Source organism: Chondrus crispus, genomic scaffold (genome assembly GCF_000350225.1).
Source record: "Chondrus crispus Stackhouse genomic scaffold, scaffold_235, whole genome shotgun sequence".
In the NCBI taxonomy this organism is placed as follows: Eukaryota; Rhodophyta; class Florideophyceae; order Gigartinales; family Gigartinaceae; genus Chondrus; species Chondrus crispus.
The window spans coordinates 81,514-100,060 of NW_005179115.1; the positions used below are offsets into that span (position 1 = coordinate 81,514).

The 18,547-nt window shown below is 50.9% G+C and overlaps 6 protein-coding genes; 4 read left to right on the forward strand and 2 right to left on the reverse strand.

Moving 5' to 3' along the window:
• The first annotated feature begins 809 nt into the window (after window positions 1-809).
• Window positions 810-1,454, forward strand: CHC_T00004529001 (hypothetical protein). Its single transcript, XM_005715936.1, has one exon. It carries the CDS (start codon window positions 810-812, stop codon window positions 1,452-1,454), a length of 645 nt encoding a protein of 214 aa, XP_005715993.1.
• A 7,744-nt stretch (window positions 1,455-9,198) lies between these two features.
• Window positions 9,199-11,031, forward strand: CHC_T00004530001 (hypothetical protein). Its single transcript, XM_005715937.1, has one exon. The coding sequence runs from the start codon at window positions 9,199-9,201 to the stop codon at window positions 11,029-11,031; it is 1,833 nt and encodes a 610-aa protein (XP_005715994.1).
• Window positions 11,032-11,053: 22 nt separating this feature from the next.
• Window positions 11,054-11,251, reverse strand: CHC_T00004531001 (hypothetical protein). Its single transcript, XM_005715938.1, has one exon. The coding sequence runs from the start codon at window positions 11,249-11,251 to the stop codon at window positions 11,054-11,056; it is 198 nt and encodes a 65-aa protein (XP_005715995.1).
• Window positions 11,252-13,391: 2,140 nt separating this feature from the next.
• On the forward strand, window positions 13,392-14,609 carry CHC_T00004532001 (hypothetical protein). The gene has a single exon (XM_005715939.1). The coding sequence runs from the start codon at window positions 13,392-13,394 to the stop codon at window positions 14,607-14,609; it is 1,218 nt and encodes a 405-aa protein (XP_005715996.1).
• Window positions 14,610-14,626: 17 nt separating this feature from the next.
• On the forward strand, window positions 14,627-14,839 carry CHC_T00004533001 (hypothetical protein). The gene has a single exon (XM_005715940.1). It carries the CDS (start codon window positions 14,627-14,629, stop codon window positions 14,837-14,839), a length of 213 nt encoding a protein of 70 aa, XP_005715997.1.
• Window positions 14,840-17,206: 2,367 nt separating this feature from the next.
• On the reverse strand, window positions 17,207-17,690 carry CHC_T00004534001 (hypothetical protein). XM_005715941.1 is given in 2 exon segments: window positions 17,207-17,261; window positions 17,262-17,690. The coding sequence occupies 1 exon segment, from the start codon at window positions 17,688-17,690 to the stop codon at window positions 17,262-17,264; it is 429 nt and encodes a 142-aa protein (XP_005715998.1). The 3' UTR covers window positions 17,207-17,261.
• Between the last annotated feature and the right edge of the window lie 857 nt (window positions 17,691-18,547).

Consider the following 18,547-nt stretch of genomic DNA (forward strand, 5'->3'; position numbering starts at 1 on the left):
CGCGCGCCGCGGAGTCGCTCGCCGAGCGCGCCGCACGCGACGCCGCCGACGCCGCCCAGGCCGCCCGCGACGCCATCCACGCCGCCGAGAAGGCCGCCGCGTACGCAGCCTCCTTCGCCGCCAACGACAACTCCGTCAGCCTCCGCTCGCTCGACCTCCCGCGCTTCCCGCTGCACAAGGCCCCCGCAGAGGCATCGCTGCCAGATCCGCCCGAGCCGCCGTCGCCGCCGTCGCCCCCCGAGCTGCGCCCGCCGAGATCCAGCGCCACCTTCAAGCGCCAGAGGCTCAATGGCCCCGCGGAGCAGTGCGCGGATATCGTCGACGATCCGGATGCCGTGCGCGTGAACAGCCTCGATCTGGACGCTGAGTTGGTGCACTCGATGAGCGGCCACTCCGTGAACGGGCCGCCGTCGTCGCCCAGCCTGACGCTGCCGACCCCGGTGCCCGTGCCGCTGGGCAAGGTGTGGAGCCTGGACGTGGTCGCGACGTGGCACAACGCCGTGCGGCTGGAGTTGGCCGATCTGTTCCTGATCCTCGACTGTGTATCGGCGCCGCGTCCCGCGGCGCCTGTGACGAGGGCGGAGCTGCGCGCCTTGTTTGCGTGGTTTTCTACGTTTGAGGCCTTCCTCGTGACGGGGCTCAAAGCAGAGGAAGAGGTGCTGTTTCCCTGGCTCGAGCAATGGGGGAGGATTGATGGAGAACTGTCTACGGCGTCCCGCACAGTGTGCAAGGGCGCGATCATACGCGGCATTCGGGATACGGCCGCGTGTGCGGCCCTCCTGGGACTGGACCGCGATTTGCCGCCGGGAATGCTGCTGACTAACCCAGACCGGAGGTATTATGACGGGTTTAAGGTAGGGTATGCGGAGCTTGCACCAAACCTGGGCTCGGTGACGGAAGGGGCAGTATGTGGAGGGATCTTACGGAAAGTGACGGATGCAGTGGCGTCGTTTTCGACGCAACTGCTTAACTACTTCCACGAGCAGGAGCGCAGCCTGCCGGTGATTATCGAGAGTTTGTATGACCCGGAAGACATGTATTCGGCAAGCATCGAGCGGCGAATAATGCGTGCGATCTGGAAGTGCGGGCGCAAGGACGAGAGCATGGTGATGCTGCTGCGGGCCGTGGAGGACAGCCCGTCGTGCAAGCAGTGGACGTGCCGGAATTTGAGACGGCTCGAACGCGTGGCGATGCCGCTGTGGAGAAGACGGTACAACAACGCGAGGGGTGCCGTGATCGCCAAGTTTAAGCAGAGGAAACGATCGTGGGAACGGTCTGCGGCTTCCACAGATATGGTGTTCGGGTCCAGTCTGCATCGGCTGAATTTGGGCAGCGCAACGGCGAGGTCGAGAATGGGGCCCATGCCGGGGATCCAGAGCCACCTGGCCGAGCCGCGGTCGTATGGGTCTTCGTCATCGACCGATAACAAGTTTCCAACTGGTCACGGTACGTAAGCACAGGACAAGGAATGTAGAAAGATGTACGGTATCATAAAAGGCAGTGAAACTGTGTTGTACAACGTGAAGTGTTTGTTTCAAGCGTTTGTTTGATGTGTTTTCATTTCTACCCACCAGTTGTCGGATTTGCTGCCATTCCGCTGTCGATAATAGGGACACATGGACACCAGCAGCACGCTGTGCAGAACCCTTTGGTACAGTTGTACGAATTGTACAGTACGGTAACTGTTAGTCCACACCCGCGATTTCGGGTTGTTTTTTCATTTTTGCTTTTTGCTTGTTTATTCATGCAGAAACTGAGAAACTTGATGATTCTTCATGAAGAAACGACTTTAGACAATGGGAGACACTGCATGGAGATGGGCTACAGGGACCCTAGGACGGCATGGGGGATCTCGATTTCGATGGTTGATCGCGATTATCGGTGGGTCGCCTGAACAAGGCCGAAGTGGTGATTTTTTCATTTTGCAGCATTATCTGGCAGTTTTTGAGCGCAATTGCGCGCAAAAACTTGATTTAATGTAATGAAATCGCGGATCACACCACGCCTTCCACCGTTGCGCGTGCTGTGTTTCCGGGCTTATTACTTCAACGGTATTGCGCTGTATGTAAAGATATGGGTGACATGTCGCAGGCAATGCAGCTCGACGGCTCGACTCCGCTCTTCAGCATAAAGTCATATCAGTATTCGAAACGGTTCCATCCTGTGATGTCACAGGATGGAACTGTGGGCGTGCACGACTGTTGACAGTCACGACTGTTGACATCAACAGTCGTGCACGCCCACAGTTACACCGAGCAAAGCTGCAGCTGCTGCCTCGCTCTCTGTGGAGAGAGGCAGCGCACGCAAAAAACATATGCGGGGAGATTGAGGAAATTTCTCTCATTGTGGATCAACACAAAAGCAAATACATTACATTGTTTGTAATTAATAATAATCGTAATTGTGAGGAATCCTCACACTCCTCATCATTCCACCTGCATCCCCATTACCTTCACTCCTCTACCGTCCATTGCCCTCATCCCATCACCTTAGCGTCGAAAGTAGAAGTCATGCGAAAAGTATACTCGTCTCCCACCGGAGTGGCACACAGCTGTCACAAACATCCGCTTGTCCAAGTAATGGTAATCCCATGCGTACAAGTTGTATCCGATCGGTGACGACTGGTCAGGCTGCGATCCACTCACGGAGAACGGGTATTCGCTCGTGCTTGACCCAAACACCCCGTTCACAATCCAATCCACCCGATCGACGTGTCCAAACACTTCGGGCACGATCGAAATCCCTTGAATATCCCCCAGTTCAATGAACTCGTTGATGTCTGCCCCAAGCTCCATCTCGTTCCCGCTATCATACACTTTGAATCTGTACACCCCAAAGTCATCGTGCTCAGCAACACCAATCCGGTTCTCTGGTCGCTCCAACGCCTGTTCAAACCACGCCCGATAGATGAACGGATTTCCGTTGCTAAACTCCCCCGGCACCATCTTCCTGCTCCATAGTTCCTTCCCACACGGCTCAGTCACGCAAATTCCATGCCGCTCCACAGACGATTGGCATCCATCGCTATATTTCGGCCCCGGTCGAAACACCGCCCCGTTCACATCTTCCAACGGTCCCCCCTGAATTCGCACGTACGCGCAGTCCCAGTACTCCCCAAACGACCCAAACGTCTCACCGCCTCCGTACCAAGACCAACCGAGCACGTACACCCCATCCGGATACACTGTCGGGATCAACACGTCCATTTTCCACGCCAGATTATCTCTATCAAACCCGCAGTCTCTGTGATGCTCCTTTTCGTTGCATGTGTACCCGCCTGAGGACCAACATCCAAAGTAGAACGCCATCAGGTCGTGCACGTCCTTGCGGTCCATGTCCCCAATGGGAACTAGCGAAAGACGTACAAATCCCCCAACGTGATTGTTCTTCGAGTAATGAATTGTCTGCAACGACCCGCGCTCCCATGTAGTGCTTGGGTTCTCCAGTGTCATGTCAGTACGGAAATGGTAGTTCGGACATGGACCCCCACAGAATGCTTCAAACCCAGGGTTTCCGCCTATACGACAAGTCTCAACTCGAGAAATAGGCATTGGAACTGTGAGGAAGCTGGTATCCAGAAGCCAACAAAATCGCAAACACTGGTTAGTTACAAGTGGACTAGAAAAAGCAATCCACTCCCCATGCATCCCATATTATTTCCTTGGCCACATACCTGTGAGCGACACAACAAGTCTGGAACGCCAAGGCAAGTACGACGATGATAACGGGAATTGAATTTGCTTTCCCCATCGTCTAAACTTTTGGGCTCCCACTGAACAAGCTACGATCAAGAGTTCTCCGCGTGGATTTTGTTACTCGCCCTATGCCTCGTACGTTGAACGGATGTCGAGTCTCGCCGCAAACGTAGGGCTATACTCGTCAGGCGTTGCAGTACCCTAGCGATCGCGTTCGTATGCACTGAGCTGAAGCCGCAACAGGTGCAGACAGAGTGCGGACAGCCGAAGGCCAAGCATTGCAAGTAGTTGTTGGTCGTTGAAGCCATTTTTTCGGGCCTGAACAAAAGCTGGTGTGGATTGGTGTAAATTGCACTCAACAACGTATTCATTGAGACTAGAGGGGCGGAGGGACGATGAGAACCATCTTGCTCGAAACTGCGTATGCAGAAGGCTTATCAGGCCTGGTGCGCGCACGCACTCGCTTCGTCCGACCGACACGTTTAACAAGGTCTGTGCTAATAGAATTGAAACTTGGCCAATAGGAGAAATTATGTGGAGTCCATTATGGCAGTACACGGAATTTGAGGAAAGCTTTCGGTCAAAAGGAGTTCGGCCTTTGTAGCCACCGCCGCAGGAGGGGCAATCCTACTCCGTCATGACGAAAGGGCATTTCTGCCAGGAATATTGCAGAATGAGGCTTAAATCTGATGGATGTTGATGTGTCTCGGGCCAAGAAGCGGTTGCAAAAGAACCCACCTGCTGTGCTGACGATCAACGTTACTCTGCATGCCGCGGTCAACTGATTCCTTAGGGGATATCATAGCTGGGCCCCTCTCAGATTATATTTCCAGCAACAACACTGCCTGGATAAGCATAAAATACCTGCAGCACCTGCTCCGCCGCATTCTCGGAATGTGGCCCTTTCAGTCCTTCCAGACAAAAGAAATGAAGGAGGTTCATTGTTACATTTCTTCATCTCAGCTTGGACATACGTTGAGTTCAGTTAATCTGCCATACATCCCTCGATATTTTGTACTCACTGCTGGTCCTGCTGACTTCTCACATGCTGCGTACATCGTACGCATGTATTTGTATAACAAAATGCTAAGTACCTGTGTTAATTCATTGAACGCCTGCTGCAATTCCGTCGGCTTGTATTTCCACATGAAAGACATGCACTTGTGACAGTTCTTGAAGACATTCCTGCTATGTCATGTCATGTGCAACAACAAATCTCATTTTTCCTCCCGCCGCTGCATGTTTTCAATGTCAGAATTTGCACACAGTCAGCATATGCCAAAGCATTAGATGTATAGGATTTAGAACCCCGTGATTGTATCGAGAACATTCGTCATAGGCGATTGAATTGTTTGCATCCCTCGCAGTAAGCTTGTGACCTGACTCACAAAACGACTGTTATTGGAGTTGTATTGTCACCTCTACGCAAACCGTGATATTGCGACTGTAGCCAAATTCTGGTCGATTTGGTTTAGTAGATGGGTCCACATGGGAGTGTGAACTGTTGCTTTGTTCAATGGAACGCCAAGAAAGGTGGGCCGCATGATGCAGATGATATCCATTCAAATTTCCGTCCTTAAGAGCAAGGCTTATATTAGTTTTTGCTTTAAGGATGACGTACCGATTCTCAAAATCGCTTAAACATATTGCTTTGAGAGCGCCAGAGGTAGGCAACCCACCAACTGGATCGCTCATTTCCTTTTCTTCGGTACAGGTTTGAATTAAACAGGCGATATGAGTCTGTTCAATCTGTATCCGCTATATCCTTTAAACAAATTTCTTCTGAACGAGGCAATGGGTAGTGAGCGTGCTTGTGAAGAGATGAAACCTAAGGTGCTGGCTGTGTATGCGTTGCCTCATGCACGTGACGCTCCACGCCAACAATTCTGCGAGTTCCATATCAAGCCACAAAAGGCATTGCGACGATGCCATTGTGCTGATCTACTTGGAGCACTTTGTTGCGCTGTACCGTACTGTTGTGTAACGGTTATAATCGCGAAGACTTCGCGAGCTGAATCTGCGCACAGTGCTAATGTGGCTAGCTCATATCTACATCTTTCTGTATCAAACGTAAAGCATTAACTTTCTTCATTACCAGGATTATACAGACACAATACTGCTTCTGTCGTCCCATTTTTGTGGTTGGAAAATATGACTCTACAATTCTCTCCTGAAGGGGTTTTCTTCTCAAAACACTGAATTCTTCACAAGATATCTCTAATCGGCGTTTTCCCTTGAATAAGAAACAGTCTCCTTCTCCTCTTCCGAATTCACATCGGTGGCGACATGAGCTGCTGTGAAACCGTAGATGAGGCGTGTTGTGTGTGAGATTTCAGGTGCACGGCAACGTGGACACCAATGCTCCATACATGAATGAGTTATAGTCAGTGCATACTCAAACCATGCTGTGCGCGGAGTGCCGCATCTGGGCGTGGTAATGCTCAATTCTCAGCCTGTTCCAACAACTGGACTCACAAGACGATGAATGAGTACGGTACGGTACCCAAGGGTACGGGGGAAAAGCATTGGCTACCCCAGACTTCTGAGCCCCAACATGCCTGTGGTGTGGAGAAGGCGAGGTTTCTGGACTTAATGATAGCGGTGCAATATCTGGTACAGTACGGGTCAATGTACGGGTCAATGTACTGTACACTGTGTGTAATACACACAGTGTAGTTGAGTTTCACCCCTATACACACTGTGTATAGGGGTGAAACTCCACGGGAAATAGCACGCCTCTGTAAGCACTTACTGACAGCCGGGGGTCTCGCTGTATCCGCCTCGCCGCCGACCCATAAGTAGTAGAAGCGAGCTGTCCTATCCCGCTACCTCTCCTCTCCATGTCTATTTCTCTCCCACCCATCCCCGGCACTGCCGCCCTCGTGTCGTGTCTCCTTTTTCATCATGTCTTTTTCTCTTTCTTTGTTTTCCTTTTGAATCTTTCGTCCTTTTTAATGTTTGATTCGTCCTGTTCTACTGTAGCGCTACTGTAGCATGTTGGATCCTGTTTAGCTGATGTCCCACTGACCATCAACCATCGTAAAACTACGAATATCTTCAGTACAATACCGCACTGCCGGTACGTACAGTACAGTGTGTCTGTCCATCTCTTCTGGCCAAATCTCAAGCCTCCTCTTTTCATGCGGCGGTCATGAAATCTACCAAAGATAATACACGATGAAGCGTAAATGCCATGGGGTGCCAAACCTGTGGAAGGCTCCGGTCATGGTGACACTACTGTAGAAGCCATTCTCCGTGACTTCAAAGCTAGGCAACAAGGACTCTCGCGGCTTAAAAGAGAGGTCACGTGAGATCCTGATGAGGATTGCAACCAGAAGAAATCCTCAGGAAGTTACTGAAAGGCCTTTCACTCCATCACAACGATGCAGGCTTTGATCATTCGTCAATGGATAGGCGTAACAATCCTGATTCTTGCAAGCATGCGTTGTTTCACGATTTCGTTGCCGTGCACAATACAGGAAAATCTGTGCTGGGCAGCTATGAAGCCAGGGACATGGCATTGACAATTTGCAGGGTGTACTTCTCATCAAGCAGCGAGTCGCGATGTCTTACGGTATACGGTATGCAGCACACACTCGTAGTTTTGAGGCTCAGGTGATAGGAATCCTCTCTCATACTAATAATTACGTGTAATCTTGTTTTGATGACGCTGAAAAAATTTGGGCGCTGTATCTGAAGCCTTTTTCGCAATCGATAACTAACGATACATTTGCAGAAAAGGGAAAGCATAGTAGCGACGCTCTAGTGACAAGGGTTTCCTTCGCATGACAGCTACGGGGACATGAAACAGTTTCAAAAGAACTGAAGACTATCTCCACAAGCGCTTTTTGATCCCACAAGCCTCCGTTTTTATACTTAGACGTTTCTTTCGTCCGACCAAAAAGCAGTTTAAAGGCCCTCCGACTGCTGATTAAACCCTACCTAACGGGAAAAAAAATCTCCGACGTGTGCAGTAATCGTGTGCTCTAGCTCTTGACATGACACATGTGAAACGTGAAACGTGAAGAGTGTAGCCCTTACGAATCCTTCTGTCGCAATCACCCTATGCAGAAGTTCTCGTCATTTCCCGACCAACGGAGCAAAATGCAATCGTGCTACGGGCACTTTGGCCAGCAGCAGCAATAGCGCCAGCAGTTGCATTTTTTGTTCGGAAGAAGACAAAATTGATACATTATTTGTTGGGGCTTTGTGCGAGCCAACCACATAGGCAGGGTGTGAATGAAGCTAAGCAATTCCAGATGGCGGTTGCTATATTGCTTCCTTCTTTGTTGTTTACTTGCTCATTATTTTCAACGGAGAAAAGCTGATAGCCTATCACCGTGTCCATTTTCCATGAGTGGTAGCCCTAGTGTCTACTAGACAAGACTTTACCAGTTCTTCGAACACTCCATTGGATGAGATCATTCCTGCGACAAACCCTAGCGAATTCTTTGAACGCTTTATAGGATGAGGTCATGGCTGCCCCAGGAAAACAAATGACCCACAACACCCTCCTTTCTTCGCCCTTAAAGCATCCCACGAGATGCATAATACGGCGGAGAGAGGAGAGGGGATGTCTGTAGCGGTCACGGCAGTCACACGTCACACCAAAGAGATACACCCAAGTACAGTATTGATGGGAGTCGAGGATCTATAGCGCCTCCCGTCCCCCTCCTTGACGGCGACTCAGTGTTGTGTTGTTGCCCATGCCGATCGCGCGACAGGCAAAGATTTCAGTCTGTCGCTCAAATCCGCAACGGAGCCTCTTCGCGCGAAACGGTAGATCGAACTCTGGCAATGGAGCGGTGGCGGAGAGTATTAGCGTGGAAACGAGAGTGGCGCCAGGGGCGAAAGACGAAGCGCAGCAATGCAGTCATACTACTGTCCTTAGTTTAAATCGCTCTTCCTTGGAGCCCGTCAAGGGTCGAGGCTCCCACGGGAGAAACAAGTACAAGGGTACTGCAGACGAGAAGCGCCGTCGGGCAATCGCGACCACTTACTCTAATCCAGATTGCGCGATGGGAAATTGCGCGCGGCCATGCACAATCCTTCGAAGAGATGCAAACTCACAACTGTCCACGTCATCACTTTCGGTGCGGACGCGCCAGGCGACGGCCTACAGTGCATGCTATGCGAAAGCCGTACTTACTCCTCGAAGGTACAGTAACTTACTCGTATGTACCCTGCACAACTGTTTTCCAGTTGCTACGTTACGCTGCGCGCCAATTGGCCTTGACGTACAGACCTGCGGCTGCGGTACCCTTGCAGCATCCTTTAGCGCGGCAGGGTTTTGATTTCCGCATGTCACGTCACTCACCCCATTTGCGCAAATCTGTTTAGAGTCATGTTTGGAGGCTGCTTCCATGCCATGATGTCTGCGCTCCGAGGCTTATATAGACGACATTCTGCCTTTCACATGAGTGACCTTCAACATGAAAACCACTGCTTCCTTCATATGATGAGGTGAGGTCTAACGTCTTCTCTTTTTACAAATCTACTCCAAATGCTGCGTCTTCGCTGTCTGAACCTTCTTCTGGCATGCATAACCTGCCTGTCTCTCTGTGTTGATACCGCCCGTCCTCCTCTTGTCCAAACAAAAAATGTTGATCCTGTAGGTCCAACAGGAACTCTCGACCCTCTGCGTCGCCTGCAAGATTCAGTCGGAACTGCTACTCAAGTTTGGGCTAATGGACCGATGGAAGAACACCGCACCATCGCGGCATCTCGAACAGGCCCCATGTCCGCAGTTTATCGCGCAGCGTTGGCTTCCAATGCATCTCAAGAATGCAATCCCTTCTCCGGTCATCAGTGCGAAGTCGCGATCAATGGATTCGGGACTGTAGGTGAAGTGCAGTACACTTTCAACAACTCCAGAGAGAATCTACAAGGAAACAGCACGCAAGTCATGGTCGCTTGCCGATGTATAGGACAAGGGAAAAATTCTGCGGAGTGTGGGGTGGCACTGCTTGTGCGACCGATCACATTGACTAGAGTGGGCGCTGACGGCGAACGGGAAGAAACTGGGAGACATGTATGTATCTATGAGGCTGTGGGAGAGAAGTTTTCGGATTGCCACTCCGAGCTTGTTCGACTTTCGACACGACCAGCAGGGACAAAACCAGAATATTGGCGACACCCCTTGAATTTCACGTACGAAGTTCCTGATCCAATTTCTGGAGACTACTGGCGTGCAGACGGACAACGCGGATGGACGCATGATTGTGAGGAAGCCGAGTTTGATGCGTTGCCTGAATACAATATATCAAACCTTCGTCGGGAGGATCTTCGGTTCAACAATCACACGACACCTGCGGGGAAGGGAGGTTACTGCAGACCGCCGGAGGGTGTGCAGTATTACCGTGATGTGGCAGAAGGGAGTGATGATGAATGCGCGGAATTGTATGATTTTGCGGCGCCCTCTTCCGCACATATCGCAACGCAACAAGATGAAATAGCCGTTGGCCAGGATCCCCATACCTATATATCGGAAAAAACACCCCTCACTTCATACACGGAGCTTGCACTCTCGGTTAGCGCGGCTTGTCTGGGCGTCTTGTTCGCATGGTCAATGTATAGAAAGATCATGAAGAAGAAGAATGCTGAGCAGCCGGTCAAATATTTCTTAGTGGGTTTGTTGAAGCAAGTTATGTCGTATGCACTTGAGGCGTTACCCTTGCATATCGCATTAGCTCATGAGGTGGGATGTCGTCACTGGTGGTCCCAGTTTGCCTTTATGGATGCTACTATCACGCTTGCACACGGATTTACCGGAGCGCAGGGCTCGGCACGAGACAGCATGCTGGTGATAACTGCTGTGATGGGTGAGGTGGAATATCTGTACACCAACGAGTCACTTTTGGCACTAATCACAGCGCTCTTTGACCTCATAGCAATTGCCATATTTATTCTGACGGTTGTGAGAAAGACGAAGCATCTGCTTGAAGAGAAGAGAGCGAGGGAACAGATTGCCAGCTATGAGGCTGGGCTCTTGCGAATACCCGAAGGTCTGTCAAACACTTTGCGACGTCTGCAAAGGCGAAAGGGTATCCGCAAGTCGCGACACCATATTGAACGTTCAAAACAGTGGAGAAGCACATATTCATCACAATCTGTCACCAGTGACACTGAGAGAGGAGACCTTGCAGCAGAAGCGAGTACTTCGCAAAGCAGCATGTCAAGTCTAGGCGGCGCTGCATCGCATAGTCAACTGCCACTCTTTCATGGAATGGAAGAATATGACGCGGACAGAGATGCAGCGATGGGTAACATGGACGTGCGGGACAGCAGAAACACAAGGAATACGTCCGCAGATGGGACAGCGAACACGAAAGGGTAGGGTTGATTTGAGGGCCGCGTCTCTAGTCAGGACGGTGGAGACTGACGAGGTTCATGTGCATGACGGTCACAGACCAGGCATCCGCATAAGGGAGTGGAGTGCTTTGATAGACCTGATGGACACCGCTCATGGCGGTCGAAGACGACGGCAGCGTTATAGCGGAGGTATATATGGTATCGGGAATAAGGAGGCACGTGCAATTCAGTCGTACCAGAATCATATTCTTCCTTGCCGACCAGACTGGACATAGCAGGCTGGCTTTGACTGGCTAAGAGAGAGCAGTACAGCTTGGTCTTCTCCTTTTTCGAAGAGAGTAGTTTTTGATGCGCCCCCTTTCGAATTGCGAACTCTACTACCGTACATTCTTTGAGCCCCGGACGCGATGGGAGGATGGACCGGGTAGGCTGCCATTGACCTGAAGTTCGGCGAAGTGCCGCTCCGCATTCTTACTCAAAGGGGACTATTTGTGACCTCCTCTGAAGCATGGGTTAGATCGTCATTCCGGCAGCGATAACAAGAGGCATGGAGATACATGGCCACTTCGGACAAACTCTTTGTCAAAATTTTTTTTATGAGCACAGTGAAGAGTATTCACGCAGTTACAAGTGAGTCTAGCTCACGACTATGAAACAAGGGGGAGGGTACACATCTGTTGGTATCTTCTGTAGTAAACAAAGACCATCTCTGGGTAAAGCACTAAAGCATATGTAGTAGGGTATCTGCAACCTATGGCACCCGATATGAAGGAGTTTTTTGAAGGCCGACGGGATTGCGACAGGGAAAGCTGGAAGGAAAAAAGATCAACAAGGTTCCAACAAAGCATTTGAAGCAAGCTGTTGTGGACGCACGGCAGCTTTTAGTTGGCGCGAAATCGGACTCTTGATGAATAGCGTCAGAGCAAAGGGGGAACCAATTCGTCATAGCCACGCTAGTCTGTGAGGCCCATGGTTGGGTCGATCAAAGCCGCTGGCCAATGAGAGGCGAATTAGAAGATGGCTTTAATCGCATCAAAAAGCACTTCCCCTCGTGGGCGCAATGACTTGCGTTTCTACATAGAATTGTTGCCGAAATGACACAGTTGTGGCAGATGTACATGTTGTATGGACATATTTGCATGTTGCACGAATACTGGACGGTACAGTTCATACCGACACATGAGCAGTGTGTTGGGCCAACTGCAATTCCAAAAAGTACCGGCAAAGCGTTGCTGGGTAGACGGCGTCGAATTACCTTGCAGGGAAAGAAAATTGTGACGACGAAAAAACGGAAATCGAGGAGATCGCAATCACGCTCCATACCATGATACAGTACTTGTGATATCACAAGTACTGTACTATCACAAGTACTCTGCTATCAATAGCAGAGAGATCAAAGACTTCGGGAAAACGGCGGCATTGTTGCCTCGAGGACGATTAAAATTTATTAATTTTATGTCGCCCTGGTGCCTATTTGGAACCGCCATCTCAATATCCTTGCTGTAGACCCGTCCTCTTGTCAAATATGGGCCACACGGGGCAGCACATCCCTGCTGTATTGGTCCCCGGCCAAACAACCACTTGAGAAAATAGCCACTCACTGGCCAGCAACAGCAGAGCAGTACCATTCTGCCTCTTCCGCACTTTTGCTTATGGAGCACATATCTAGCTTCTGTTGGCTTTATGAATGATGGTCCGCATACCGAGGGAGCATAACGCTGCTCACATCGAAGAGTGGAAGTAGCACTTGTTCGGGGCGCCTTTGTGAAGCATATCTCTCTCTCTCTCGTGTGACATCATTCACATATGTTCGATGCTGCTGTCTTTCAGCTTCAACTCCCAGAGAATTTAAGTCTACAAGCATAAGACCACTTTCGTTCAACAGGCTGCACATACATCCCAGATTCCGATCTACCCTCTCACTTATGGCCTTCTCGTGTCACCCGGTAATTCTTTCTGCTCTCCCTGGTCGCAATCACCACTATGGCAGTTTCTGCTCGACTCTCGTTCTTCCTAATCTGTATAGCATTTTTTCTTCTTCCATTTCGGGCCGCCCGTATTCCACCCGTTCTTCGAGCAGATTGGCAACCTGAAGGTCCAACAGGAATTCTCGACCCTCTGCGTCGCCTGCAAGATTCAGTCGGAACTGCTACTCAAGTTTGGGCTAATGGACCGATGGAAGAACACCGCACCATCACGGCCTCTCGATCAGGCCCCATGTCCGCAGTTTATCGCACAGCCTTGGCTTCCAATGCATCTCAAGAATGCAATCACTCGTCTAAGAATCAGTGCGAAGTCGCGATCAATGGATTCGGGACTGTAGGTGAAGTGCATTACACTTTCAACAACTTCAGAGAGAATCTACAAGGAAGAAGCACGCAAGTCATGGTCGCTTGCCGATGTATAGGACAAGGGGAAGATTCCAACGAGTGTGGGGTGGCACTGCTTGTGCGACCGATCACATTGACTAGAGTGGGCGCTGACGGCGAACGGGAAGAAACTGGGAGACATGTATGTATCTATGAGGCTGTGGGAGAGAAGTTTTCGGATTGCCACTCCGAGCTTGTTCGACTTTCGACACGACCAGCAGGGACAAAACCAGAATATGGGCGACACCCCTACAATTTCACGTACAAAGTTCCTGATCGAATTTCTGGAGACTACTGGCGTGCAGACGGACAACGCGGATGGATGCATGATTGTGGGGAAGCCGAGTTTGATGCGTTGCCTAAATACAATATATCAGGGCTTCGTCGGGGGGATCTTCGGTTCCACAAACACACGACACCTGCGGAGAAGGGAGGTTACTGCAGACCGCCGGAGGGTGTGCAGTATTACCGTGATGAGGCAGAAGGGAGTGATGATGAATGCGCGGCATTGTATGATTTTGCGGCGCCAGCCGCGTCAAACCGGGGGACGCAGCAGGATGAAATTGCGATCGGAATGGACTTGTCGACGTACCTGGCAGAGAAAATACCCCTTACTACCTACACAGAAATTGCACTCTCACTTAGCGCAGCTTGTCTGGGTCTTTTGCTCGCGTGGTCAATGCACAAAAAGATCATCACGAACATGAATGCTGAGCAACCGATCAAATATTTCTTGGTGAGTTTGTTGAAGCTAGTTCTGTCGTATGCGCTCGAGGCGTTACCCTTGCACATCGCACTAGCTGAGGAGGTGCGTTGTCGTGACTGGCGGTCGCTGTTTGCTTTCATGGATGCGAGTGTCACGCTTGCGCACGGATTTAAAGGATCGCGGGGTTCGGCAAAAGACAGTTTGCTTGTGTTAACCGCTGTGGTTGGTGAGGTTGAATTTTTGACAACGCATGAGATTTTTTTGGCATGCTGTACGGCGCTATTCGATGTGACGGCTCTTGTCATATTCGGGCTGACGGTTGTGAGAAAGACAAAGCAACTCCTGGATGAACGGAAGGCGAGGGCGATGGTTGTCAGTAGTAGGACAAAACCCCATTCGTCTTCCGTGCGCACGGAGGGTGGTCTGATTAGAGCTCGGCGGCGCAAAATAATTATCAAGTCGGCGAATTGGGAGCTTGCCTTGGGGAGACTCATGAAGTACAAATTTCACAATGTCAGGTGGTTGTAAGGAGACGGAAAATCGTGATGCAGGGGCAAGGAATTATTGGGGCAATAACGTGGCAAGTCTTTGCGACGCAGATTCCCATGTGCGAATGGGTGTTGTCACTGATGTTGAAGTGCGCCGGGCGGAACGAAAGGAGGAGACGGGTGGCAGAGGCACGGCGAGAACGTGCATCGATGGATGCTTGTACAATCATTGGGATCGATCATTGCAATATTAATGGTATCGTTCTGTAGACTGTTGCGTAGCATTACGCAGCTAGCCCTTCCTGCAATAGGATGTGCAGGGCACAGTAATCATCTTACTACATTTCTGCTCAACCCTTCTGCTGAGTGTTGACGCTAACTTTTTCGGTTCATCGCCTGGAACTTTCTCGCCCTCAGGATAATCGTCGCCACAAACATCGACTGTTGATTGTCTCCTTTTCGGAGAAAAAGATGGGGGAGGGCACCTGCTCAGTGATCCACATGGTCTCATTTCTGTTCTTCTGTCCTGACCCCTCTTTCACAACTCCTGCTCTTCGCGTTTCTCAGCCCCACAGGCCCTTCTTCAGTCATGTCCCACTTACACGGCCTTCCACTTGCGACATGATTCCAATTTTCATGCCATATCAGGTATGATCGATAAAGAGGGGGGGATGGCATCTCTTCCTTTCCTCGCATCTTGAGAATTTTGGGAGCGGCGACTAGGGTTTTACTCGTACTTGCAGCGTTACAAGTACATAGAAGTCTCGCCGCCAATGGCAAAAACGGGAATTTGCCTCTAAACCATACACACAACCGTCTCGAGAGCATGGACATGGAAATCCCTCGTGCCCCTCCTCCCCCCGTGCCCTAGCTTGGGTTGGTCGAGTTATAAGTCAACGTGGTGAAAAGTTGACAGGGGGGGGGGGGGGGGGGGGGGAACATGTCTTCTTTGTTCCAAGATCGAACTTAGTTTTCGTTCAATGGCCAGGGCGAGCTTCAAACAAAACAATTTGGCGTGACACGGGCTATTCATGCACTGTACCTGGCCGTGTGTGTAGGAGTTTCTTCGTATCAAAGTGCAATTGAAACACTGGTCTAAACTTTATGGAAGGGGACTGCGAGTTATGCAGGCTTTTAGGAACATGAGCATGGTGCCAACATGGCGAAAACGCTCCTCGCATTTGGGCAGCGATGTATTTGTAACTGCTTACTTGTGGCCTGCGGGGCACTGCCTCTGCGAGCGCACTCCCTCCTCCACGAAAGGATAAAAACAAAAGCATGGGTTCCGTGAGGCCCCAGGGAAGCTATCTGTGAGAAAATATTTTCATCGTGACAAACTTTGTGAAGTTTGACACTTGAATAATGACACAATGCTTACATTTGAAGGCAGTCGGTAAGCTAATGGGTGTTGCTTTACTGGTGCACGTCACGCTCTGTGGCACGTAGTTGCGCGTTGTATCCAAGGTTGTCCACGCGTAGCCATTCGAGCGACCACGAATATTCTTGATACCGTTCTCGTTCTTGTGCGGAATTCACTTTGAAGGTTTGAGAATTCTTGTTTCACTAAATTTCACGCCAGCGAGGCTTGCGGAGTTTTCCCAATGCCACGCAAAAGGTTAATACAGATACTGTACAGAAAAGTTGTGACTGATGTTCATGTTTCTCTCACAGAAAATGTCTCTTATAGAAGACAGTATGTACCGTAGATCAACTCGTGGCAAACCACCAGCACGTTTTGGCACTTGGTGTCGCTTCACGCGTTCGGTGTCAGACCTCACTGCTGCCACGTTTTGACATGAGGGCCTTTCTCCAGTATGCGCATGTGGACTCAAACGCAGATGTATCTCTCGATATGGCATTACTCGCTGCGCACGTAGGTATTGAGGGAAGCGTTACGGTGGTAACGATTTACAGCTTGTGCACACGACGTGTTTCATATTTTTTGACGAGAATATCGACTAGTGTTTGACAACGCTCGCCACGGGGTGCGAGCTACAGGATACTGCAGATCTTGCCCGTTCTATATGCCTCACGCCTACGTGGAGAAGTTGTCGCAGGCCTTGTTGGAGCCTCCAGAAGTGGACTTCATGGACGACGGAAGGGGGATTGTGTGACTCTGCATCTGAATTAATTCTGGTGAGGCGTTGTGCAGGACATTGCTACATTATCTTCCTTTTAAGGGCGTTGAGGCAAAATTGCATCATGATTCTACAACAGCGAAAGGTGCACTTGCCGCGAACGTGTGACTAGTGCTGTACCGGGTACTGTACGAGTGAGTATTCTGTTTGTTATTATGTCACAAAAAGAAGGCGAGACCTTTTGCCAGAAAGAGTCTACTGAGGGGTAACAAAACTGCCTTCAGTGCAGAGAAGCAGACTCTCGGTTCTATAAGACCAACTCAAACCAGACCCCAGCTTGCGCCCTATTCATGCATACATCCCTACTTGGTAGTAACTCAGATCCTTGGTCACATTCTCAAACATTTCAGATTCGTGACGTTAGTCTCAAGAGGCCCTTTTTCTCTGTTACTTTACTCTCTACTACCAAGCCTACTCCGAATAGAGTCGATGTTCGCCTTTGCAAAAAGGAGAGTCAAAATGTTGTCAACGAGTGCGCGCGACGAGTGCACGCGAGTTATTTTTTGAGCGGTGCGACAAAAGGTTGAAGAACCTTTTACCGAAACTAGAGAAAATTAGAGCGACCACAACGCACAAAACACACGGCAAGTCGTACGATCACATTCAAAATCTAGGTATTGGAACGGTGTTTGGCGCGGCTGTTGGAAAATAAGGTGCCGCGACGCGTTTTGGTTGCGACACGGAAGACGTGGGCTGCTGCAGGCGCGGCAGCAGAGGCTGTGCACGAAAACGATCAATCTGGTACAGTTGGGCGACGCATCCGAGGTGCATGAGGTTAATTTGTCCAATGCGAGGCTGAAAAAAAGACAGAGTCCTTGACACGACCGCCAAACAAAATTTTGAAAGTAGACAAGCAAGTGATGAGGTCGAGATGAGGTGGCGCTGTATAGCACTCGAGAAGGCGGTGACGCGAATGCGGCAATATGCGCATTAAATAGCGAGAGACTTGCACAGATGCTTGATAGCGACGCATCATTTGTCATTGCGACAAGAATCGTCCTGCTCTAGCACGGACATACTGTACAACGTAGGATGTCATCAACAAGCGGACGAAAAGCAAAAAGGAAAATTGAAGCAAGCAGGTCAAAAAAAAAAAAAAAAGGCGGTCACGGCGGGTCTCTCTCCTTGTCAGCGGGACCAAACGGGGTGCCTCTCCTCTTGCTCTTCAGGCCAAACCCCTTCTCCATAACAAGCTCTGCTCCCTCAAGCACGCTGGCGTTGATCAAAAACGAGTCGCATACGCCCGTGATCTGGCCCCATCCCTGGGTCCCCCTCTTCCGCAGCAAGCCAAGATTCCTTAGGGTGGTGACAACAGCGCAATCGGTGCCACTGTGGGCGACGATAGGCGACAGGGCGAGCAGCGAGAGGGTAGTGACGCAGAAAGTCTCGAAGAATATGCCGGGCACGGCGGCAGTGGCGGCGGTGCAGCCGGCCAGGACGGTGAGCGGGGGCGTGACGAGGGCGCAGGAGTTGACGAGCTTATCAAAAATGTCGTTCCGTGGCGGAGGTGTAGTGTGGGGTGGGTGCAGGGTGTCGGTGTCGCACAGGTCGACGACGGATGGGTGGACCATGGGCAGAGCGGCGAGCTGTGCGCGGGCGTAGCGTAGGTGCGGAAGGGCGACGGGGACGGGGAGCGGGATGGGGCGGGGGTGCGGGGTGTTAGCAGAGTGCGGCAGGCGGAGCGGCGGGGAGTGCGGGAGCGCGGGAGCGGGGACTCGGACGGGGACGGGGACTCGGACCCGTGGGGGTGGAGCGAGGCCGAAGCGGAGGGCGGCGGGGTCGAGGTAGCGCCAGGAGAACCAGGCCTTTCCAGCACACTGGCGGCCGCTCGAGCATGCCG